This window comes from Macaca thibetana, chromosome X (genome assembly GCF_024542745.1).
Source record: "Macaca thibetana thibetana isolate TM-01 chromosome X, ASM2454274v1, whole genome shotgun sequence".
Taxonomy (NCBI): Eukaryota; Metazoa; Chordata; class Mammalia; order Primates; family Cercopithecidae; genus Macaca; species Macaca thibetana.
Genome location: NC_065598.1, coordinates 97898918 through 97923952, shown reverse-complemented (window position 1 = coordinate 97923952; position 25035 = coordinate 97898918). Strand labels below are relative to the sequence as shown.

At 43.1% G+C, this 25035-nt stretch overlaps 1 protein-coding gene across 4 annotated transcripts in view; it reads right to left on the bottom strand.

Moving 5' to 3' along the window:
- The window catches only part of LOC126945992 (nuclear RNA export factor 2), a 71397-nt gene that overhangs the window by 7284 nt on the left and 39078 nt on the right, over nucleotides 1–25035 (bottom strand). For 2 of the 4 annotated variants that reach the window (XM_050775943.1, XM_050775945.1), the window contains exons 3-12: nucleotides 12296–12391; nucleotides 2299–2488; nucleotides 1922–2072; nucleotides 1537–1620; nucleotides 1321–1425; nucleotides 1125–1205; nucleotides 884–953; nucleotides 639–727; nucleotides 411–518; nucleotides 115–224 (exon numbers count right to left, since the gene is read on the bottom strand). In XM_050775943.1, coding sequence (XP_050631900.1) covers nucleotides 115–224; nucleotides 411–518; nucleotides 639–727; nucleotides 884–953; nucleotides 1125–1205; nucleotides 1321–1425; nucleotides 1537–1620; nucleotides 1922–2072; nucleotides 2299–2488; nucleotides 12296–12338 — 1031 coding nt within the window. In that variant the 5' untranslated portion in view covers nucleotides 12339–12391. Of the gene's footprint in view, nucleotides 1–114; nucleotides 225–410; nucleotides 519–638; nucleotides 728–883; nucleotides 954–1124; nucleotides 1206–1320; nucleotides 1426–1536; nucleotides 1621–1921; nucleotides 2073–2298; nucleotides 2489–4395; nucleotides 4459–12295; nucleotides 12392–13699; nucleotides 13773–25035 lie in introns of those variants that run through there. The other 2 variants (XM_050775944.1, XM_050775946.1) reach the window with 2 other exon arrangements.

Sequence of the window (25035 nt, the reverse complement as noted above, 5' to 3'; positions counted from 1 at the left end):
TGGTCCTCCTAGAGGACCAAGGCCACTCCTTCCCGCAGAAGGGCACTTTCAGACACAGCTCAGTCACCCAAGGAGCAAAGGTGCCCAGGAAGGGCGACAGGGGTTGCCACTGACCTTACATAGGCGGACTGGTCCGAGAAGGTGCTGCACAAGGGGTTCCCTTCTAGCCATAGCTCTTCGAGCTTCAGCCCTTTCACCTTGCCCAACTCCCATGCCGACTCCAGCTAAGAAAGATGGGGAGGAAACTGGAGAAGGAGGGCCAGGGAAAGAGAGACACCTGGGACCGTGGGTCCCGAATTCCCCCAGCCCTCATAGTCACCCACAGGTACCTCTGCCTGCCTGTTGCCATTATCCTGATGTGTACTGCCATCCACCCTCCATCCAAAGTTGATCTGGCTCCCCCTTCTCACCTTATTTTTGGAGAGGTTCAGGGTCTTGACTTTGGGAGCCTTCTCTATAATGTCAGACAGGCCATCCAGCTGGTACAGTTTGTTGTTGCACAAGTTCAAAGACAATAGCTTTGGGTCAAGAAGAGTTAGAGTGGGGGCTACTATCTTGGGCCTCGGAGACAAATCTGCCCTCCACCTTACCTATTCCACCCCTCTAACTAAATACCAGCACTGGGCCTAAGGCTTCACCTCAGGGAAATTTCTTTCAATGATCTTCAGGGTGGCAGCCATGCAGTTTCTTCGATTCAGGATTATATCAATGTCACGGCCCATCAAGTCTTGAAGAAGCCAGGAGAAGGGAATCAGAAGGCTGGGAGGGCCCTGGCTGGACCAGAGCCAGCACCAACCGCTCCGTAAATTGCCATCCCTAGGTCTCCCTCTCAGGCAGACCGCTCTGCCCCCGCTTGCCTTAGAATTGCTGCTGTCAGCCATACCTGGGTCAAAGCGGAGATTCTGGAGATCAAGAGCTTGTTGGGAGACATTGTACCGTTTGTTCATAGTCAGCTGCAGAGATAGAGATGAAGACAGAGGCTCTGAGGCTCTGGTGGTGGTGGTGGTGGTGGTGGTGGTGGTGGTGGTGGTGGTGATGGTGGTGGTGACGGGGAAAGAGGGGACCAGGGGAAGAAGAGGTGGGTCCAGCAAGTGAGCATACAATGATCCTTGAGTCTGTATTACCTTAAGCATCTCCATTTGGCCTGGCTTCAACTTATTCTTCACAGAGTAGGGCGCAGTAGAATGATTGACAAATATACATATCTGCAGGGAGGCAGCGTGGTAAGTACCAGGACCTCTAATCCCAAAGAGGACGACCAGCCCCCTGGCCTGTCCTCCTGCCCAGAGACTAAGTACAGGGAATGCCCTCAACACACACCTTTCGGTTCTCGTCATCACAAATCTTATAACTGACATCCTTCAATATGGAGGCAGTAGTAGCATCCTGGACAAAGAAGCATGCCCGATTTCGGATGTAGTGAAACTACAGGGAGTGAAGGCAAGAGCAACAGCATCAGAGGCCAATGGCCCCTGCTGAGCCAGGCCTCTCCTCGTCCCCCGTGCCCACTCAACTGGCTTCACCATCCTCTCTTACATCAACCGGAGTGAAGGGGGCACTGCAGTGGCTCTGGATTGAATTCATTAGCCATGACTTGTCATACTTTATCCCGTAAGGAATCTAAAGGTAAAAAGAAGAAACAGGAGAGAAGGGAGAGACAACACGGAACTAAGGATGGAGAACAGAACCAACCAGCTGTTTTTTTTTTTCTTTTTTTCCGACCTTCTACTTAGCTTAGACCTCTAAAGAAAGGACCGCCGACATGATTTCTTATTTTTGTGCCAAATATGGACTCCCTAAACTCCCGTTCCCCCATTCCGAAGCTCTCCTCCGAATAATCAGCTTAGGGTGTTTTAAGTGGTCTTCCTTCTATCAGGTTCCAGAATAGTCTACCTAATGCAGACCCCACCCAGATACTCACTGTGACCTTGAACCAGTTCCTTGTGTATCCATCTTGTGTGTTCTGCCTCATTTTTCTCCCTGGAGGTTTTCTATTTCTCCACGTGGTAATACAGATTTCGTCTTCACTATGCCATTTCATTCTTCTGTCACATCGGATGCTATAAGGAGTGCTGTGGGGAAGAGGAGAGAAGGCGGGTATCCATTAAATCTAAGAACGTCTTCTCTACATGCTCCACTCACTGACGCCAGGGCTACAATTAGGATTGCTCAGCCACTATTCCACTTCCAGCATTCTTCAGCTCTCTAATGAGAGAAGAAAAGGAAGACCACAGAGAATGAAAGGGTTGCACAGTCCCGGGGGCTGCTACATGCAAACCAAGCTGCCTGGTCACTTACTGTCTTAGTTGTTGGTCCTTGTGGACATCCCGCATCTCCACGCTTCCATCATTCTCCTGGCAGTGTGAAGACGGACGCTCGTACCCACCATGTTCATGATGACAGTTCCTCTTGTCAGAATTATCCCGGAAAGAATTCCCACCTTTCTTTCTTCCTTGAAAAGGGCTACCATGGTCATGGCATTCTGCAACTGAGAACAAAAAGACACGTTTGAGACACATCAATGGTCCACTTACCATGTACCATGTCGTGAGCTAACTCCATGGTAGGGCAAGTAAAGTGCCAACCCGCCACACAAGCCCCAGAAAACAAACTCCTCTGCCTGTCCAGATACAACAACCTTATCTCACAGGTGGCACAATCAGGGGAGGAATCTTGGGAGAGGAAGCAACTGTGTCGAACCTCTTAAGAAATGGAGCAGGAATTATAAAGAACAGAGGTGCGTATGTCCATGGGTTGGACTAGACACTAGTCACACCCCTGGAAGGGGTCCTAATCTTGCCTTCTCTCAGGCTTCTCTAACCTAACAACCACACCAACACCTGGGAGACAAGCTCTCTCACACCTCCCAAATCCAATCTCCAAATGCATTCTGTGAACAATCAGCAAGTTATACTTCTTTGCCGGTATAGTACAAGCTTTAATGACAGGTGGGTCTGATGTAACAGCTTCTCAAGCTGCCCTCCTGCCTCCAGCCTTGCCCTCAACAATACTCAGTTTGAAATATCCAGAGCAAGCTTTCTTTTTACCCAGCCCGAAATGCTTTCAGCCCAAGAGACAACTCTTCCTAAGCAAGTGACAGAATTACTAGAAAGAAAATCAGCAGATATTGAAAACCACTACAGTAACAGGATCTAAATGACATAAATTAAACACTGTACCCAACACACTGTACCCAACAATGAAAACAGAGCGCTTTTTTTTCCCCTCTACTGTCTTGCAGCATTCACGAAGGTAGACCATCTCCTGGACCGTCAAACAGACCTCAACCAATTTCAAAATGTACACCTTGTCTCAGGGCACCCTTATGAATAAAATTTCGGTCACTGCTGACCTCTCTGCAATGTACTGATTATGGCCAGGCCTCAGATGAACTTCTGTAGGGGGGTCATTGCTTTCACCGTGTGTGACCCACTGTCAGGACAGTCCTGCTCCTCTCGACTGTTGGGACTTTCCCTGGGTGCCATTAGAAGTGAAATTAAATGTGGGCAGAGTGTCTGACCCAGACATTCCTGATGCTTGGTCCCTACAACTTGGAGGTGGGGCTGGAGTGCTCTCTTTCTCTCACACTCTACATCCAACGGATCAGGATGGATGTATCTTCTCTTGGCTCCACCTTTAAAAGATATCCAGAGTCTGGCCACTTCTCACCCCCCTCCATTGCTACCTACCCTGGCCAGGTCACCAACATCTGTCTCCTGGATTATGCTGCCTTCCAAGTTGTCCTTCTGCTTTGGCCCTTGACTCCCCTACCATCTATTTTCAACACAGGAGGCAGAGTGACTTTTTAAGGCATAAGTCAAATCTTGCCATTCCTTTACTCAAAATGCTTTAACCGGGGTTTGGAGCCCATCAGTATGTTAAAAAGCTATGAGTCCATAACAGTACTCAGCAACAACAACAACAACAACAACAACAACAACAACAACAAAGACCCCTATTGGTGACATTTGGAGGATGTCCAGAAACCAACTCATTTTCATGAAAGTCCATAGATGAAAGGGAAAAAAATCAAAGATTAAAGTGAGGGTTAAGGGCACATGGTCAATATATGGAGCACAGGTATTCCTGAGTCAGAGTCATTTTTGAGAATACGCATTACTTCAGAAATAACGTCACTGAGGGGAAGAAGGTGTAAAAGTGAGCTAGCCAACAGCTACAGCTACAGCCTCAGGCAAGGCCTTGTGTTGGACAAGAGCACATGTGATAAAAAGCCACAGAGGGACCGGACAGAGAGAGATGCTGAAGACAAAAACACACACAGGCGCACGTCCACTTGCTGAACTCTGGCATCTCAGCACAATCCCTGTCTCGCAGTTGTGCTGCCAGAATTACAGGTGATCTCAAGAGTATTATAAAGCAGCTAGTACTTCTCACCCAGACCGCCTGGGTTTCCGCTCAGGCCCCACCATGTACTGGCTGATCCTCCCACACAGACATAGTAGTGAGTAACCTTTATGACATCACGTGCGTTCCTACTGGTACTTCCTATGTTAGTCTGGAATTCTGCCTACATCACTGCCGTGCCACTGAGTGCATGGCATCAGCATCCCTGCTATGGCACGGAAAGAATGGGATACGAAGAAGACCAACCCTTGCCCAGTGGCAACCAACATTTGCTCAGTGTTGGGCAGACTCACTAGGTTTCTCTCGACCTCCTCACAGAAAATCCATGAGAATTCTATCCACAGTCCCTTTTCAGATCATGAATATTTGGTTCACAGATGTCGGGTACATTTCCCAGCCAAGTCAGTGGCAGAACAGGAATTATGTCCTCATGTATATTGGTCTGCCTCTATACCCTGAGTGTTCCTCCAGAGACTGCACTGGTTCTCCCTTAAATGGCAAGCTTTCAAGTCTCATCGACAGATTTTTTTGTTGAGCAGGCCAGGGATGATGTTTTGTGCTAGTCACTCCTGTCAGGGTGGGAACCAGGCGTCTTGGATAAGGTGGAGATCTCTGTCTTGGACCAGATGGGTGTAATCTGTTTGGGCCATGGGTTTTCAGATTAGGAGTCACTTTGGGCTGGTAGTGTCTGGCACAGAACAAGGACCTAATTAGTATTTGTTAAATGAATGCATGTGATGTAGGTTTGAGATCATCAACAAAACCACTTTTGAGAATACATCCATCTGAACCATTTCTACCGACCTCTATTTATATTTATTCCAGAGCTATTCGGGCTGCAGAACTATTTCATAACCTGCCTGCAAAACTAGAATGAATCAATTTTTTCTTCTGCAACATTAATATTTTTTCATTAATGTATCCTTAGAAATAGAACTGAGTACCTCCCTGCAGACTGTGGCTAGAACTGCAGCTTTGAAGATCCCAGAGAAGGAGGCTTTTGCAAATAGTGGTGACAGAAATGAGGAGAGGCGTTCCCTGAATCCAGCAGACAGAGCTTTCTGGACATCTGGTCTCTGTAGGAAGAATGTTCTGGACCTAAAGGCATGTTGTGTTCACTCAGCCTTGTGACAGACAGGAAGCATCACCATCTCTGTCTCAGAGGAAGGGAAGAATGTGTGGTCTGTGTGTCCGTGTTGCCCATGCAAGCAAGTGTTAGTGTTTTGTATTACATGCTTCTACAATTAGGTTACAGATATGTGTACTCCAAATCATGTTGGTAAACACATTGCCACACAACACTGGATCCCACTGCACATTTCTTTTCATGTGTTATGTATTATATATGGCCAAATTTTGTTTCTTGTTCAGAATATGCTTTTTAGTGCTTTTTTTTTTCTTTTTTACCTCTCGGTGTTTTAATATTTGAACTGACAGTTTTAAAATAAGAAAGTAATGAAGTTCCCTGTACACAAAACTAACGGAACAATATCCACAGGTTGACCAGGGTTGCAGAGCACCTCCAGCGGGGGTGGCCAAAAAACCCAGTGGAACACAGCCAGGGCTTCAAAGTGGGTCTAAGATTTTGAGTCCCTGCTCTACAGCTTCCCAGGAGAAGCACATGAGTACTTTTAAGCATAAAGTGATATTTTCCTAAGGATTTTCAATGATATTTACACCAATATACACTTCCACTAACCGTGTGTGAGTCTAATTTTCTGCAATATGCCTAACCATTCAGAAAGTCATTCTTACACTTTGATCCAGACTTTTCACTTTTTGAATGTATTACATAAATCACTCTCTGTCTAAATACATACATATAATTATAGGGCTGTGCTTTACAGGTTCTTTGGGACACAAGGATGACGGGACCAGAGAGTGGCTGATATTGTCAAGGGGAGAGGTAGAAATGACTGCCCTTGGAATGAAGTAGACATGGCAAGGAAGGGGCATGAGTACCTGACACACAGGGTGAAAGAAAAGGCCAAGGGATGGATGTGTGGGTCAGAAAGAAGAGGGTGAGTACAGAGAAGACAAAGAAACACACATTGAAAACGCTTCCAGGGAACTGAATTCATCCTGGTGATACGCTCCCCTCTGAAAACTCTCCTTCCTTCCTGTCCATGTACGTCTTGTCTGTCCCTGTTACTTCACTTCAAGATGGACACCAGAGAAACAGTTCCCACACAGTCCGAAAAAAGGAGAGATGATACAAGGCAACAGTGTGCAATGATGACTCTCTTGGACAGAAGGCTGGAGTCGGGACATTCATTCCAGAAACCACACCCATCATTGCCCAGCAGACTTTGAGTGGGCCCTGTCGTACCGCTCATTTCAGCCTTGACACAGAGTCACACATTATTGGTTATGGGCATAGGATTTGAGGTCAGATCCATCAGGATTTCAATCCTGGTGCTAAATGCTACGATCCAAGGCAAGTAACTGACCTCGCTGTGACTCAAGTTCTTTTTGCTTGTTTTCCCCCTAACTCAAAGATAGTAACAGTTTCTACCTCATGGGGCTACTGTAAAAATTAAGTGAGTTAACACATGGAAATACGTGAAAAGCACCAGGAGAAATGCCCGTGAACTAACAAGCACTATAAATAAGCTGTCTACTACTATGTCGAGAACTTAGTACAACATCTGGCATTTATCGAGGGAGAAATACATGTTAGTTGCATTCGTTGTTATTAGTCCTCCTGTAAATGACAAGAGATGAGTGAGTGGCATCCGGTTGCCACGTCAGCTATTAATGTATTTTACAAAGCGGCGGTAGTAAAACAGGGCAGCCCCGGCTCCAGTGGGGAATCATCTGACGTACGGATTAAGGGAACCAAAACTGAAAGCTCAGAGCATGAAACAGGTTATGTGGAAGGATTCAGTAGGGAGCTTAAGTCCCCGTTTCCAATCTTTGAGGAAAAAAATGTATTATTATGCAAGAAATGTTTCAGGTTTAAGTGGCAGACTGTAAGCAGCAAGGCAGAATACTCGTCACACCACACGATACAAAGGGAAAGAAAAACAAAGTCAGGTTATAAAACTGTATATTATGGTATGATTTCTCAGAAGAAAATATTAATGAAAAACTATGTTTTCATTTGTAAATATAAACACAAACAAGTCAGGGTAAAGGGACATGTGAGAATGTCAACCATGTGTAGAAGTAGGTGGCTGGAATGCAGAATGGTTATACTTTCACACCTACACTTTATACTTGTATAAGAGGATGTTTATGGCTGGGTCAGGGTTTTGTCAAGTGCTTGGGGAGAAGCACTTTTCCTATTGACCCATATACAGCATAATGGAAACCATCTATTACTGATAATCAGGTGTGAATATCTTCTCTCCGATTAATATGCTAACCTCACTTTTGACGACTCATTCAACTTCTCCTGATCCCAGGTTTCTTATATGTAAAAATCAGAGATTAGGGCTAGCTACCACCTCAATCAAGATATAGAACCTATAACACACCCCAAAAGGTTTCCAGTTGATCTCCTCTTCATCCCTTGGCCCCATACAGACATTGATATACTTTCAGTTACTATAGATTCGTCTTCCTGTTCTAGGATTTCATACAAATGGACTCATACAAGCTGTACCCTTTGGGTCTGGCTTCTTTAACTCGGCATACTGTTTCTGAGACCCATCCATGTTCTTGACTTTTCCTTGCTGAGTAAAAGCCCCTTGATGGATATACCATAATTTGTTCACCTTTTATGTTGTTGTTTTAACGAAGTTTCAGGAGGAAGTGAAAGGAGATCCTTGCCTTCAAAAAGCCATCTTTCTTGGGCAGTCTTCTATTCTTTTGTAATAGACACAATTTCATCCTTTATCACTCCTTTGTCTCTCTGGGAAAATACTATCTTAATGTCTGTTTCAGCCTCTTCCATTTTTTCTGTTCCCTCAGTGCCAATTATTGGATTTGTTGAGTTTGTGCCATCCTTCCATGCTGATCCTGGGTTGTGACTGTCTTCTGCAGAGGAGGCTCCACTGCAGAATCAGCCCTGGGCTGATTAGCTTTAATCCATACCTTGCTCTGGCCTTGCCGGCAGTTTAGCTTCAAGCCGGACACAAACTGTGGTGGCCCCGGCTTTACCACTGTGTTTTCCCATTTCCTTTCTCTTTGAAAAAGACAATCGTCTCGATTTCTTACATGGGAATCTTTATTTCATATTTTCCAGTGTAACTATGTATTTATTATTATTGTAACATTATCATTCTGAAACCACAATTATAACATTTTTAAATTACATATTGTAAAAGGCTTGCATTCTTATCATTTAAATTGTTCAAGCAGTTCTCAACCATGATTACACATTACAGCCACTTGGGGACACTGAGACAATTCACTAGCACCAGGACACACCCAGAACAGTCAAAGCAGAACCGTGGTTAGATCCAGGCAACCACATTTTTTTTAACTCTCCACGTGAATTGCAGTGTGCAACCAAGGTTGAAAACAACTGTGCTAAAGCTTTTGGCTTATGCTTGCCAGAGGATCCTAGGAATAGCTGCCTCCTCATTCTGCTCACTTCCCACTCAGCACTGTTTTGGGGACCCAATGAGTCTATTAGCTTAGAGCGGGTGTCAGCAACTATGTCCTGTGGGCCAAATCTATCCCAGATCCCCATTTCCTTCAAGGTCTTTTGCTTGCAACCAATTTTACTGCCAAGCACTGTGTTAATCAAGGTCCCAACTTGCCTATGCCAGAATTCACTCTAGTTCTTTTATACAAACAAGATATCTGTAATAAAATATATTACATAGCTTACAAAAACTCTGTGAGGGCCAGAAAAGCAGGCCTGGATGCTGCACAGCCAGGAGAAGTCCACCCACATTATGGAACTGCTACCGCTGAAATACCACTGCTGCCTGCCCATTAATTGACATGCATGACAGAGACTGAATTCTAGAAACTCTGCAATGGCTGCCCCATAACAACTGGAGACCTCCCTCATCACAGGTAGTCCACCCCACATATGGCTCCCATGTTATTCAGTTCCACCTCTGAGTCTCATGTTGGCACATATGCTTGATGCAATAGGTATCCCATTTGGGACCCTAACTGCAAGGGACTCTGGTAAATTGTATGTGTGTGAGAGTGTATTTGTGTGTGTGTGTGTGTGCGTGTGTGTGCGTGTGTGAGAGAGAGAGAGAGAGAGAGAGAGACAGAGAGAGAGAGAGAAAGATAAAGAGCGAGAGTGTGTGCACACATGTGTGTGGTCATGTGCATGTATGTTTCCTTTCATGTTCCAACTTTCTAGTCTCTACAGTACAGGAAAGCATATAAGAATGTTTAAGAGCGTTGGAATAGTTGCCAAGTAAGCAGATTCATCGTATATTTCCAAGACATGTTTTCCGTTGTAAATGGTATATTTACAATAAAGATGGTATTTTCTATTTGTTAACATGGTTTGTGTATATTCATCTTATATCCAACAAACTTGTTGATCTCCATTATTAATTTTAATTTTCTGTAGCTTCTCTTGAGTTTCATATGAAGATAGTCACATTGACAGCTTTATTTTCACTTTTATACATGTATTAATTTGTGTGCGTAGGCATCCATGTATGACAGCTTACCGCACTGCCTAGTATGATATATGGCTTACTGCACTAGACTCAGTACGACATTGAACAGAATTCGTCATACCAGTCATCTTTATCCCTTTTCTGATTGTAAGGAGAATACTTCTAATGTTTTACTATTAAGGGTGGTGTCTGATGGGGTGTATTGTTTTGATACCCATTGTCAGTTTAAAGAGATAGCTTTCTATATTACCGATCTGCTGAGAGTTATTGTTATTGTGGTTGTTCAATCCCGGTTGGTTAATTTATTGCATACTTTTTTTTTTTTTTTAACTGGATCTTTTGTTGTATTTGTCCTGTCCTCCTCCCTTTATTCAGCTAATGTGTTAGATTACATTACAGATCTCTTAAAATGTTAAACTCAGCTTGCATGCTTGGGATTAAACACAACCTTGTTATGCTGTATTATCTGTTTTACCCATTGTTGGGTTTAGTTTGCTATTAATTGATTCACATTATTTGCGTTTATGTAACTAATTCAGATTGGCTAGTAATTTTGCCTTGTCAAGAATACACTGAATAAACCAAGGTTTTCTATTCTTTGGGTTTGGAAAGTTACATATATTTTTCCCCTGGAATTCATCTATTTAATCTAAGTTTTCAAATTTTCACATCTTTTTCATAATGTGATCTTTTTCAATCTTTTATGTCACTGTAAGTGTGACACTATCTTCATTCCAAAAGTGGCTTACCTGCACCATCTCGCTAATTTTCTCTGCCCATGTGGCCAGAGATTTTATCATTATCCTGTGCTTCTGAAACACTGACATCTAGCAATTTTGTTCAACTCTCTCACATCTGTTTTCAGTTTCATCAAGGTAGGCTCTATTTTTTATCATTTTTCCTTAACATAATGGAAAGACATGGAGATTATTCCATATTAAGTAAATGATCAATGAAAAGTCCTTTCATCTACCACCTGGTTTTATTTTTATAGTTGAATACAATGGATATTCAAATATCCAATACATTCCCTCGTTTGGAAAAGACCTCTGGCTTATCAATGTTGGTCTTTTTAACCAGCGCCATCGTGTCTATTCAATTAAACTATCAGATGATTAAGGAAGAGGGCATTGCATCATTGATGTAAAAGAATTTTTACTATAAGCTTCCTTTAAGAGAAGAGCAGGCAGCGTAGAAAGAAGCAGAAAGGATGTAAAAGAAATCATACCTGGGTGGATTCAAATCCTGATTCTGTCACTTACGGCCGATGTGATGTTAGGCAAGTACTTAATCCTTCCCAGCTTCGATTCCTTCATGCAGTTGTCAGTGCTGCCATTTACCAAGTGTTTACATTCTCCCCTGTACCAAGCACCTGGTAGGACTGCCCGACCCGACTGTCTTCCTTGGGGCAGGGCCGTGCATGTGACTAGCTCTGGCCAATGGGTTGTGAGTGATGAGTGACATGGGTTATTTCTGGGTCAGAACCTTTGGTTGCTGGCTTGAGACCCTCTAGGGCTCTCTCCCACTCTGACGCAGTGAGTAACCCTTTTCTAGATGGTGGCTGCTCCATTAGTTTGGGTCTCTGAGTCATTCCAATAAGAATCGCTCAGAACCCTACATCCACCATCCCCCGAAGGATCTGCACCTGCCATAAACATGCAGCAGGAGTGAGAAATAAGCCACTGAGGTCTGGGGGTGGCCAATAAGCACGGCGTTACTCTCAGCCTCTCCTGACCCATATATCTCATCTGTCAATTAAAATAACACCCTCTCAAGATTTTCCTGAGGGTTAAATGCAGCAACTTGCATGACGGCTGAGGTTATCACAGTGCTTGACATATGACAGGGGCTCAAACTATGGCAGCTGTAATTATTAAGTAACAATAGGTACTGCATCTGCTTGTCCTGACAGGTAAGTTGTATCTTGTTTTCAAGAGTGGGGCACTTTATTTGCTGCCACAGGTAACATTTCCTAACGACTTGCATTTAGGCACATATTGTTTGCCACCACCATGGTATCAGACGCATGCTTGGCGGCATCTCTGAAGAGTAAACAAGTAGGAAGATTCAAGCAGCAGAGACTGACTGATGACATAAGATAAAATGAATTAAAGAGCAATAATCAATTTCTTAATGAGCAGAATAGATTACAACTATTATAAACCCACATTCCATTGTGCTGAGTAAACAAAGGCACAAGGTTTTACAGTGTTAGAAGATGTAGTCTGAACCGGGTTTCCCCAAATATTTCCTGAAGAACACTGGCACCTCAAATGCTCTGTGGAAAAAAATGTTCCATTCCCATACAAGTTGGGGAAAGTAGCCCTCCCTTTGAGACTCGTGTTGTATATTAGTATATCATCTAAAAAACTCCTACAGTATTCGTTTACCTTCAGTTCTGTATGTCCCACACTTCCTCAGAGTAGAGCACATGTTGTTGTTGCTTTGTCCTGACCCTAGAGTCTCACAGAACAAACTTGGAAATGCTGAAATGAGAGAAAAATAGATTATTCAAGCTACATGTAATATCAAATATCACAAGTGACAACATTCTCCGACCATCTGCCAAGCAATATTTAAAACCCCGTAAGATTAAGCACAATCTTGCTATTTGCTCAACTTCATTCACCCAATACCGCTTTCATGACATACCAAATGTTATTACCCATGATTGTAACTTAAACCCGTTCACTATACTTTTCCACAGGAAGAAAAGGAGAGAGTTTTCAGGAAGGAACCTAAGAAGCCATCATTAGAAAACCAGGGGTTGATGGGGGAAGAATCAGAAACAAAAGAGTGCCAAGCTATACTACTATAAGCCACTGAGACATCCTAAGAACATACACACAAAAAAAATTGTCACCCCACTCCCAAATGTACTTTTTAAAGCCAGTGAAGTTCAAACAAAGTATAACAAGTAAATTCCGAATCTTCACATCATGACGACTTGGATACTTTTATTGAAATATCAAATTCTCTTTAAAAAAAATTCCTGATTCCCCTCTCTCCCTTTCGCCCACCCCCCTGAGCCCATGTTTAGAAAATTTAGTAGAAAAATAAATCATGGAAACAAAGAGAATCTTTACATAATGGAAAAAGAGACAGAAACTAAGATTGGATCTGGAATCGTCTATACAAACTGGGATCTAGGAAGTCTCGAGTGTCCTTAATAACAATATGATCTGAGGAGGGGCAGAGGACAGACTCACCTGGCACGGACCGTGAATCAGGCAGGGTGACTGGCAAGGGTAGGGTTTTTCGTGTGGGGGCGGGAAGAGGGGGGATCCCATGAGGCTTCCACAGCCCTACCCGGGAGAAACGACTTACAAGTTCTTGAATTCCCGCCGCCCCACTACCAACCCTACCCCTATCCCGCCAACCCCATATTCTGCCCCAGTGCTTTCTCCTCCTTCACTTCACTCTCTACCAACAACAGCTCCTGTGAGTCCAGGATCAAGGCGAATGGCAGACATAGATGCATGGGTGCATACGCGTGCGCACGCGCGCGCGCGCGCGCGCGCACACACACACACACACACACACACACACACACACAGAGTTTCTCTGCCAGGTGTTCACAAGTTTGGCCACATTAGGAAAGTCCTCCGCTACCTTCACCCAAACCCCCCATACCCCAGACCCTTCCGCAGCCCCTACCCTTCCCCACCCCCCACCCCCCCACATCACCACCCCTCCACCCCCCTCACCACCCCACCCCACCCCTTCAGAGCCTCTGCTATTTGGAGATTGCTCAGCCACCCCTTAAAGCCCAATTCTCAGTAAACTTCTAGTACCGGCTGGTTCCACTCGTACCAGACTTCCTTCCAGCGTGGCAGGATATGAAAGTTGCCGGAAGGCTTGAGATCGGAGCTGCAGTCCAATAAAACTTCCGCCTGAGTCAGGGCGTGGAGCCGGAAGCACCTCTCTGACGGGATTTGGAGCACTCAATCTTCACATGAATGGGAGGGTGCGGAATCTCACGTGACCATAAGAGTCACATGTACAACAGCCATTGGTTAGCTGCGGTGCTCACAGGACCACAAAGGCTTTGCCTGCCACCAGATGATAGGAGCCACTTGGCTGCCCACGCACGCATCTGCAGAGTTCGGCAGCTCACAATCTTCACGTGACAGAGAGGAATGAGCCTGACACTGTGGCCATGGGGAGGGGTGGGTGGGAGCAGTGTACATGACCATAACATCCACATGACCCTAAACAGTAGGTCATCTATATGACTTCGAGGGCTGAGACTTCCACATGCTGGTGGCCAGTAATGGCCAGGTGAGGGAAGAATCCATGTGAGCAACAGGGTTCAGGAGTCCACCATACTGCAGTGACTGGAAGAGCTGGGCCCATCACATGACCATAGGAGCAACACGACAAGAGAGGCCACATGACCTCAAAGTTTTAGAACCCTTGGTGCTGATATGACCAGCAGGGCCCTGTCAGTAGGACTCACAATTGTAGGGTTCACATGATGGTGGCATCCACATGACTTGCAGCCTTGGGATCCTGCAGGGCTCAAGTACCCAGGATAGGTGGGTCAGCTTGGGTCATTTTCCTGACAGTAGAATCCAACCACTGTAGAGTTCTCCTGATCTGCATGTTTCAGGGGACCGTTCTGTTCATGAGACCTGGAGCTCTGAGACTGCCCGTATTACTGAGATGGTGGTACCTCCAGATAACCTTCCACAGCACACAAACTTGAGCTTTTGCTACCCCATCCCACATTTTATTTATTTATTTATTTTTTTTTTTTTTTTGAGGCGGAGTTTTGCTCTTGTTGCCCAGGCTGGAGTGCAATGGCACGCCACCACGCCCGGCTAATTTTTGTATTTTTTTAGTAGAGATGGGGTTTCACCACGTTGGCCAGGCTGGTCTCAAACTCCTGGCCTCAGGTGATCCGCCCACCTTGGCCTCCCAATGTGCTGGGATTACCGTGTGAGCCACGGCTCCTGGTCCCCCATCCCTCTTTAATATATTTTATGTGTTTCATTTCTAACAACACTTGAAATTTAATACTTCACGATGAAAAAGGCCCTCACTAAAACCATAATCGTTGACACTACTGCAAGAGCCTAAGCAGTCCGTACAGGTAAGCACCGTTGACTTAATTTCATACAGGGCCAAAGGAAATTAAGGCAAACCTAATGAATTTTAGTTGTTCATTTGAAAAAGAAAATGTGTATAGTGATTAGTATGTGCCACACACTCCAAAAGGTTAACGCATTTAAGAGTGCTAACTCTATGGAGTGGGCGGTATAACAGAATTTTACAGACGAGGAAATTGAAGCACAGAGGCGTTAAGATCACTTGCCTAAGAGGTCACAGACATTGCAGGTGGCAAACCAGCTGTCTCTCCCAGGCAGTATGGTGCTAGACTGTTCTGACCACCCCCCGGGTTTTCCAAAGGAAATTAATTTTAGTTCAGCCGTATTAATTCACAAAAACTGGAAGACAGACCCGGTTACTGAGAGTTGAGGTCTTGGATGTTCTCATTGAAATACCAACTAAGTAATTTCAATTACTATCAGTAATTAGCACCAGTCAACGCTGAATCTAATTAAGGACCTCAGGAGATTCATTTAAATGTATACATATAAACCTACTATTAATATATAAAATATGTGTATACGAAAGTCAGTATAAAATGTTTGAGGTTAGCTGAAAACATTTCCTTCTTTAAAAAAGATTACTGAAAAGAGAAAGATTGGCACTTTTAAAACATCATACCTGGCTCTGGCCTGAACTGCAACAATTTTGTACGAGTGGAATCTGAATTATAATTAGATTTTACTGTATTTTTATTCTGCCTGTGTCTCCCCAGAAAGGATAGAGAAGGAGAGTACACACTGCAGTTGTTGTTAATCACAATTTCACGACCACCTGTTTTGCTGATTTGCGTGGGAAACTGCAGCTTCATCTGCATGTCCAAAATAAATTTGGTGGAGTGGAGTCTTTCTGGTTTGCTTGCAGAGGCAAACAATGCTATACAAGCGTTGGGATTACTTTGCTAGGTTCCCGCACTGTGGCCTGGCTACATGAATAAGCAGAAGAAAACTCAACAGACCAAATTTTCCACCACAGTTAAAGTTGAATATACTAGTGAGGACAACAGGCTGTGTTTGTGGCTTTAAGGTTATCAAAGGAAGTCATGACATTTGGACGAGATCGGGTGCGTTCAGGGTGGTATGGCCGTAGACTGAAGTCATGATATTTGGAGTGAAAGACTAGGAAGTGCCAATCAGTGGGTCTCGGATAATTCTGGAGAATTATTTATGGGACTCATGTGAATAGAGAATATAAAATGGGGCTACATATTTATGAAAGAGCCTATTATGAAAGTTCAAGTTGGAGTTAGGAAGTATCTATACAAAGTCACAGGATGGAAGCCTACTTCAAGACCTGGTATCTGCCCTGGCCCCAGTTTCTATCATTACATACAGATGAACAGATCACCAGTAAAAGACAGAGCAGAATTTTATCTAGCCCACCTATGCTCAACTGGAACTTACGCAGTATTGATGATGGTCAAATTCTTTCACCAAAAGACAAATCCTGATTATAACTCTTACATTAAGTCATAGTTTCCTCCTGTCAGACCTGATACTCATATCATTCGCTCTTTCTCTGAGATGATTATCAGGACTTTGTTAGGATTTTAAGTTACACCAATGGAAGTCTGTCAGTGCTCTAATATACACAAACAATGGGGGAAGGTAACTCTACAGACAAAGACTCGTATGTCTGGGGTCCAGTTTAGGCACTGAATTTATTAGGCGCTGTGTCTACTGGGGTGAGACAGGTTGATAAGCCATTTCTCTTGCATGTGATATGGCAGGATTTAACGGGAACAACTTCACCTTCTTTTACCTTTTCGTTCTGTGGTGGACATTTTGGGGATCCATGCTAGTGGTTTTAGGAGGAGTGGCTTTACCTAACAGAAAAGAGAGAAAGGGGAGTACTGGAACTCCCCTTTCTAGAACTTACTTACTTTACTTAGAACTCCCCTAAGTATCAGAACGGTTGTGACGTTGTTAAATTAAACATACTCTAAGGCTTTTGGTTTGAACACAGATACATACACCTGAACTAGGTGTCCTATGTAAATTAACTTTCAGAAAGTAAAAATGACTGACCTAGCAACAGCATACAAGGGAAAGCATAAGATGGGACTCTATCATTATGGGCAATGCATTCAAGACATATTTTTCTGTGTTCCTTTGTGAAATTCATTAACGTAGCTAGAAGTAACTTTATGTCAGTGCCAAGCAATAGGAAAAAAAGAGAAGCAGTTGCAGATAGTGCTCCCTGGCAAATTACTCAATATGCCAACCCCTCAATGCAAGGTAAAATTCAACAGCTCTAGGTAATAGGCTCACTCTTTGAGGATTACCACAGCATACAAGTACAAAATTACATCTACAATGAAAACTTCCTTCAGGCAAAGGATGGAGAGGAGTGAAAAGGTAGGGATTCCATAGAGGGTGTTTACTCAAGAGTAGTGCCACATGTGAAGATGCAGCTCTCTGGTCCAATGTGCAAACCCCCTCCACTGTGAAGACCATTTAAAAAAATGAGCAATTATGATTCAAAGATTTCTAATGTATTGAAAGTAGAGAATTTTGAATTTCCCAGATTGCTTCTTGTTATCTGCTCAAGGCAACTATATTTTGCAATTCAAAAAATAGCTCAAAATACTCTGTTGGAAAACATTTTCAGATAATTTTTAAAATATAGCCAGCCACATTGTTTTCTTTTTAATGTATGAAAAATTTACACTTTGTTTCTTGTGATCAGCTTATCACTGATAAATTATTATCAGTGATTAGATCCTGTGAAAAAATGCAAGATATATAACGTTTGTGTTTTCTTTTAATCCTTGGATTTAAAACATCACGTAGTTTATCAACAGTTATAGAATGACTCACTGGTTGGATTGCTCAATTGGCTAAGTCCATCAAGGAGTTAGCAAATAATGAACCAGTGAACACGATTAAGCTCATTTGACAGTGTAGATGCAGACTAAGGCAAAACATGAGCAAAAACACATTACATATCTTGTCTATGTGATACTACAACGTCTTTATTAAGAGCTTCCATTTATATATTGATAATTAATTTTCAAATCTGCATATTCGCAGATTGGGTGATTATCTTATTCTTAATTTTCTTTTCATATGCATATTTGGTATCGTTATGGAAACATATTCTTTTCAAAGCGTGAATAAATGTGTGCATTAGAGGAAAAGGTTGTTGTTCAATTTTGGTACATTATAGGAGTCTGACTCTCTTCTTTTTTCTCTCTTTGAGACGGAGTCTCACTCTGTTGCCCAGGCTGGAGTGCAGTGGTGGGATCTCAGCTCACTGCAACCTCCGCCTCCCAGGTTCAAGTGATTCTCCTGCCTCAGCCTCCTGAGTAGCTGGGACTACAAGTGCGTGCCACCAAACCCTAATTTTTTGTGTTGTTGGTAGAGACGGGGTTTCACCTTGTTAGCCAGGATGGTCTCGATCTCCTGACCGCGTGACCCACCCGCCTTGGCCTCCCAAAGTGTTGAATTACAGGCGTGAGCCCCCACGCCCGGCTGAGTCTGACTTTCTTCTAAAGACCCAGGGCTTTTAAGGCTGTTCCATATTGAAATCTGAGGATCTTTGATGTCTTTATGAAGTCTGTGTCACGTGTTTACAGAAAGACAAAACTTAACAGTAACTATGAAGAATTCATTTGCCTCTGGTCAAATAATCCCGACACGACATCATCTCAGGACAACAGCGAATAGAAAACTTTGCCAACGAATCGAAAAAGAATGAAAATGGAATTCAAGCATCCCACAGTGGATGCCTGTTGAGGTTCTTCCAAAACATATACTGCACAGGGGAGAGCTCTCATGCTTTGTAACTGCCTATTCATGAATTTAATATAGGTAGCTCCTGAATAAAGTATCTGTCTTTGTTACCCGAAGAGTCACTCTATTAGGAAACAAGAAGGACTTGAATATTGTGCTTACTATGCTCATAGTGGTATATATAATTTGAGTCTGTACCTGCAGGTGACATTTTTGTTTACCTACACAATATACATTCCTCACCTTCCTGACTGGGCTCAGGCCTCCATCAGTGTATCTCCTCCCAATAGAGTCATGTGCTTGAGCATATATGGTCACATTCTTAGCTCCAAGAGTGGGCCCAGAATTAGTCTAATCTAATCCAATAATCCAATGCCCAATCCAGCAGTGGTTGGGTCAAGACTTAGCCTGGATCTTTACATCTTTCAGTTACTGGCTCAGTTAACCATGAAACTCACCTTGCCTCTGAACTCTCAGTTATATAAGCAAATGTCTTTCCTTATCGGATAACCCAGCGAGACTTGCACTTTCTGTTAGTTGTAGTTTAAATATCCCTGGCCAATACACATTCAATTTTATGGCCATCCTGGACATCTTACAAAGATGGCTTTCTAAAATAAAACCAACATATTGGTCTTTCGGTCAAAGATTTTTACGTCCCGTTCAGAGTTTCTACACCTAATCTTGTCACAATCCCGGGTGACTTCAATGTCCATGTAGAAAACCAATCTGATTCCAAGCCTCATGGTCGCAAGACCTCTTATTTGACTGCCATGCTCATGGGCACTCCCTGGATCTTGCTACCTCTTGGAACTGCCCCAACTCTAAAATAGTGCACTTTTAGATTTTATTGTGGCAACCTTCTTGTAACTCTGAGCATCGTGCTTTATATATTTCTTGGCTATGTTTTTGAGTGCACGTAAGTTCAGACTTTTTAGCTCTTTGATAAATGTTCTATCATGACTACCTGGTGGCCTTCTTTATTCCAAATAATTATTGTTGTCTCAACATTGATTTTTTTGTCTGATACTAATACAAAAGTAACAGTTTTAAATGGTTTGACTTGTGACTGGTATTGTGGGGTTTTTTTATGTTTTTTTTTTTTTTTCCTTCCATCACTTTATTTACTTCATTTCTGTGACAGGCCAGGAGAGTTACGTGCATGATGCCCGATACTGAGATGACATTGCTATGAGAGACAAGAGAGCCAAGGTGAGAGAAGGGGCAATGAGCAGGCAAGTGTATGACATGCTGGGCTTTCATAATCCTGCAGCTTCTCAAGTTCAGAAGACTCTCTACAGGCAAAGAGGTTCTGGTGGATGGCAGGAAAGATCTGGGACAACTAAGCCCCAGATAAGACTACACTAAGACTACTTTATTAATCAAGAGTGGTTTCACTGAGGAGAGACAGGGGCATTTACTACTGAGGATTTGGGACTGGAGCACAGTTAGACAGGAGGAATATGTTTTGGTGACCGATTGCACAGCATAGTGAGCAGAGTTAATCATAATGTATCATATATTTCAATATTGCTTTAAAAGTAGATTTTAGATCTTCTCATCACAAAATGTGATAAGTAGGTGAGATGATGGATATATTAATTAGCTTGAGTTAGTCTTTCTAAATGTATACACTTATCAAAATATCACATTGTGCCCCGTAAATATATACAATTTTGTAAAATTAAAAAATAAATAAATAAAATTTAAAAACAAATGAAAGGAACACAGAACTTGAAGTCCAACATTTTGCTATTACTAACGGAACCTCTCTTTTACTTCATGACACTTGACCTTTCTTAGTTTCAGCTTTCCATTTAGCTATAGACAAAATTATCCGTCATGACCCTCACTTTGGTGTGAGAATTAAATGAAACTTACATAAAGCTCTGGTAGAATAAGGGCTGAGTGGTTTAGCACTGTGGGAGCAGCTGAGTGCCAAACGCTCCTCCTCTACACCCTCTTTATTTAATCATCGGTCCCTGGGACACCGGCTGCCATGGCTACGCACATGAATACCCTTGAGGGTAAGGAGAATGTATGCTACGGCAGGAACTGTGGTACTCACGCCTGAAAAACAATGACTGTTAACCAATTTGGTGCCATGCTTAAGTCTCCCTGGGGTGATGGGTTCCTTCCTTTTCTCTTTCTCTCTCTCTTTCTTTCTTTCTTTCTTTATTTTTTTATTTATTTTTTTTTTTTTTTGTAGTAACTGACAGGGGTTCATCCCCAGGCCCATCTCAGGGATCCACAATCACAAATAATGTCCATATGGCTGCCCCAAGCAGCCATTGATGTTCACCAGGCTAGACACAGTGACCAAAGAGCTCTAGCTTGATCCTTGCTAAACAGGACTCAAGTGCTGTATTCGTTTCTTCAGGCTGCTATAACAAATTTCCATAAATGGGTGGCTTAAAACAACAGAATTTTATACTCTCACATTTCTATTGGCCAAATGTTTGAAATCAAGGTGTCAGCAAGATCGGTACCTTGTGCTGGGGGTGGCAGTTAAAGGGAGAATCTGTACCACACATCTCTCTTAGCTTCTGGTGGTTGCTGGCAATCCTTGGCATTCCTTGGCTTGTGGCAGCTTACCGCTAATCTCTGCCTCGGTTGTCACATGGCAATCTCCCTACGTGTCTGTCTCTGTGTCCCAATTTTCCTCTTCTTATAAAGATACCAGTCATTGGATTAGGGCACGCCCTAGTCCAGTGTGACTTTATCGTCACTTGATTACATCTACAGAGACCTTACTTCCAATTAAAATCACCTTCACAGATTCCAGGTAGACATAAATTTGCGGGGGTGGGGGGATGCATGCACTGTTCAACCCAATAGAGTCTACCCTCTGGCTCCCCAATATTTACATTCTTACCGTGAGTAAAATATAGTCACCCCATCTCCAAATCCCCCAGATCTTCACCTATTCCAGCATTAACCCTAAATCCAAAATCTCATCTAAAATTGTCAGGATCTTACCGAGTAGACTTTGGGTAAGGTCCACCCTGGGGCAATGTTCCTCTCTGTCTGCAGGCCTATGAAGCTAGAAAACAAGTTATCTACTTCTAGAATACTACGGTGGGACGGACGTAGGTTAGACGTCCCCTTCACAAAAGGGAGACGGTGGAAAGATTAAAGGGATTGTCGCTCTGGGGCAAGTTCACAACCCAGCAGGAAAAAAGTCCATTAAGATTCAGGCCGAGAGTAAACTTCCATGGTTCAATCTTCTGCCCCATGGGCCCTTCAGGGAGGCAGCCCCAAATTTTGGGACCCTCCAGGGAGGCAGCCCCATCTTCCTGGCTTTCTGGGTCAGGGACTCAGTCCATCTAGCCCTCCAGGGTAATGACAATGCCATTTCTGGTCTGGTCTTCCATGTTTCTGCCTTCAGAGACATGCTTCTTTCATTTTTGTCCCATCTCCGGCCATTTCAGTCCAGGCTGGCAGCATTTCTGCTAGTATAAAACTCTCAAAATCTTTGCCAGGTTTTTGTGGATGCCAAAGGAATCCACACAACTAGATATGTAGGCTCTGTGTGGGTCCTTCCTGGATTACCCTATCTCGTTTCCTGGCTTATGCCAAGACGGTTGGTTGGGTCCACATGCCTAGTCTCATGAGCAAATGGCTGTTCAGCCACACCTTTCGCCCTGTTTCCATAGTGCACTATCTGGGTAGACTGTGAATTTTCCAAATCATCAAGCATGGTTCCTTTTGGCTTAACAGTTCCTGCCTCTCACATTTTAGTATAAAGAGACAAGGCCACGCCTTCCAGAGTTTGCATGGAAATCTCCTAGCTAGCTACATATCCAAGTTCATCACTTACAAGACCTGCTTTCCGCACAATTCAGTCAAGTTTTCTGACACTCTATTACAAGGGTCACTTTTCCCCCAGTGTTCATTAACATGTGTCTAATTTCCATCTCAGACCGCATAGTAAGCAGTTTCAATATTCATATTTCTAGCATGATTCTGTTCATAATGATATATGTGTTCTCTAAGATGATAAACACTTTTTACAACTCTTCTCACTTCCTTCTGGAGCTCTCACAAGAATCACCTTTAGCATTCATATTTCTACCAACAGTCTCTTTGAGGCAACCTAGGGTTTTCATATCATGTGCCTCAAGTCTTCCAGCCTCTAGTCATTATCCAATTACAAAGCCACTTCCGTATTTTTAGACATTTGTGACAGGAACAACCCACGTCTTAGCACTAAAATCTGCATTAGTTTCTTAGGGCTGCCATAACAAAATACCCAAATTGGGTAGCTAAAAGCAAGATAAATTTATTCTCACACAGTTCTGGGGGCTAGAAGTACAAATCAAGATGTCAGGAGGGCCATGCTCCATCTGAGGGAAGAAGCCTTTCTTAGCTCTCCTAGTTCCTGGTAGATGCTGGTAGTCCTTGGCACTCCTTGGTTTGTAATGCCTTACTCCAGTCTCCGTCTGTGTCTCCACGCGACTCCCCTATGTGTCTGTGTCTCCTTGTCCAAATTTACCTCTATTTATAGGGACAGCAGTCATATTGGAGTTAGGGCCTACCCTAGTTCAATATGATCTCATCTTAATGTGACTGTGTCTGAAAAAACACTATTTCCAAATACGGCCACATTTACAGGTTCAGGGGGGACAGGAATTTGGCAGGGGCCACTATACGACTCAGTAGATGCCTCAATTTTTAAAAACTGTAAAAGAGTATCCTACTTTCCATCCATTTGAGTGCATTTTATTAACTATTTTTTTTTTAGGTTCTAGATCCATTATGTTTCAGACATAATAAGACATTTGTCAGTAAAGTCAATGAGATTATTTTTAAAGTCTCTACCATGAAGCTGGTAAAATTAGACACTACAAGTTCAAAAAGGACAGTATGAGCAGTAAAAATTATCACATATATAATTATAGATGCAAAACTTCTAAATTAATTATTACTAAACTTAACTAGTGTATGTCTATTAAAAAAGGGTTCGTTCCAGGAATGAAAGGGTACTGGAACATTAGAGAATCTATCAATCTACTTCTGATCACTTCAGGAATACTGAGTGCAAATGCTTTTTATGCTCCCACCAGAAAACTCCTAATAACGAAGTCCGGGGATGGGGGGTGCAAAGCAGGACAAAAAAATCAGAAGGTATCAGACAACGACACCAGACCAAGACAACTATGTTAGCAAAATTTTATAAGCTAGAAAACAGACGAATAAGTCGTAAGTCCGTAGAAGACCACAGAAACTAATTCAGCAAGAAACAAACTTCAGAACTCTGGTATTAGAGGTGCTAAATATGGTCAGAGACTAGAAAATGTGGATAATTCCTGGAATATTCAAGGAAGGCATCATAGGGAGAGCAATCACCCCTACACTTTCCAACATGCTGAACAGCCAGGATTTCCACCCCAGGCTCAATATGAACCCCAGTTTTCTTCACATCCTCATTCTTCTCTAGAAGACCCTGTAAGAGCCACTGTACCACATCCTACAATGGTTTATTTTTACATTCTGTGGGTGTCGAGGTGGGAGTATATTGGTGAATGTTCCTTTTAACAATTAAACTGCCAAATGAGAACATAACGATCTAGACCTTCTCTAATATTCTCTTCTGTATGACTGAGAAGTCATCCATGTTGGGAGAATCTCAGGACTGGTGGGCAGGTGATCAAAGAAGCAGGACAGAGGTGCATAAACAGGGTAAGAGTGGAAAACACTAGGCACGTGCCAGAACCCACCCAATGTTTTTAAACAGCTAAACCACTCTAAAGAGGACTGAGAACCTGCTGCATGTAGCTGTGGCAAGTTTGGATCTTCTCTTTTTTCTTCTCTTTCAGAATTGTTCCATATCTCTGAAGTAAAGCTCATGTTTAACCACTCGACTTCCGCTGACATAATTTGCAATGACTGCAGCTAACTTACTGAAGCAAAGTATTATTAGGGCGCCAAGAGCCACCTTTGCTCTTGCCCTGCTTTGACAGTAGATGCTGAAATTCACCTCCGACTCCCAAACCAATGATAAATCTGATTACCAAAACTTTCAATGTGCATTTATAGACGTCTTCATGGGGACAAACGGGGGAGATTCAATGGCACATGTCCCAGTGAAATGTCACCAAACAGTCTGCGTTAGACAATCTTGCCTCTCTTCCTCATACCCTCATGAGATGGATGGGCATCAGCTCCTGTTCTTCCTGAACAGTCTCATTCCCTTCAAATCTCTTTTCTCTGTGGAGCCATTTATCCCTGTGAGGTTCTGATGACTGAATCCTCAGACTCATCACCCTGATCAGCACATCAAG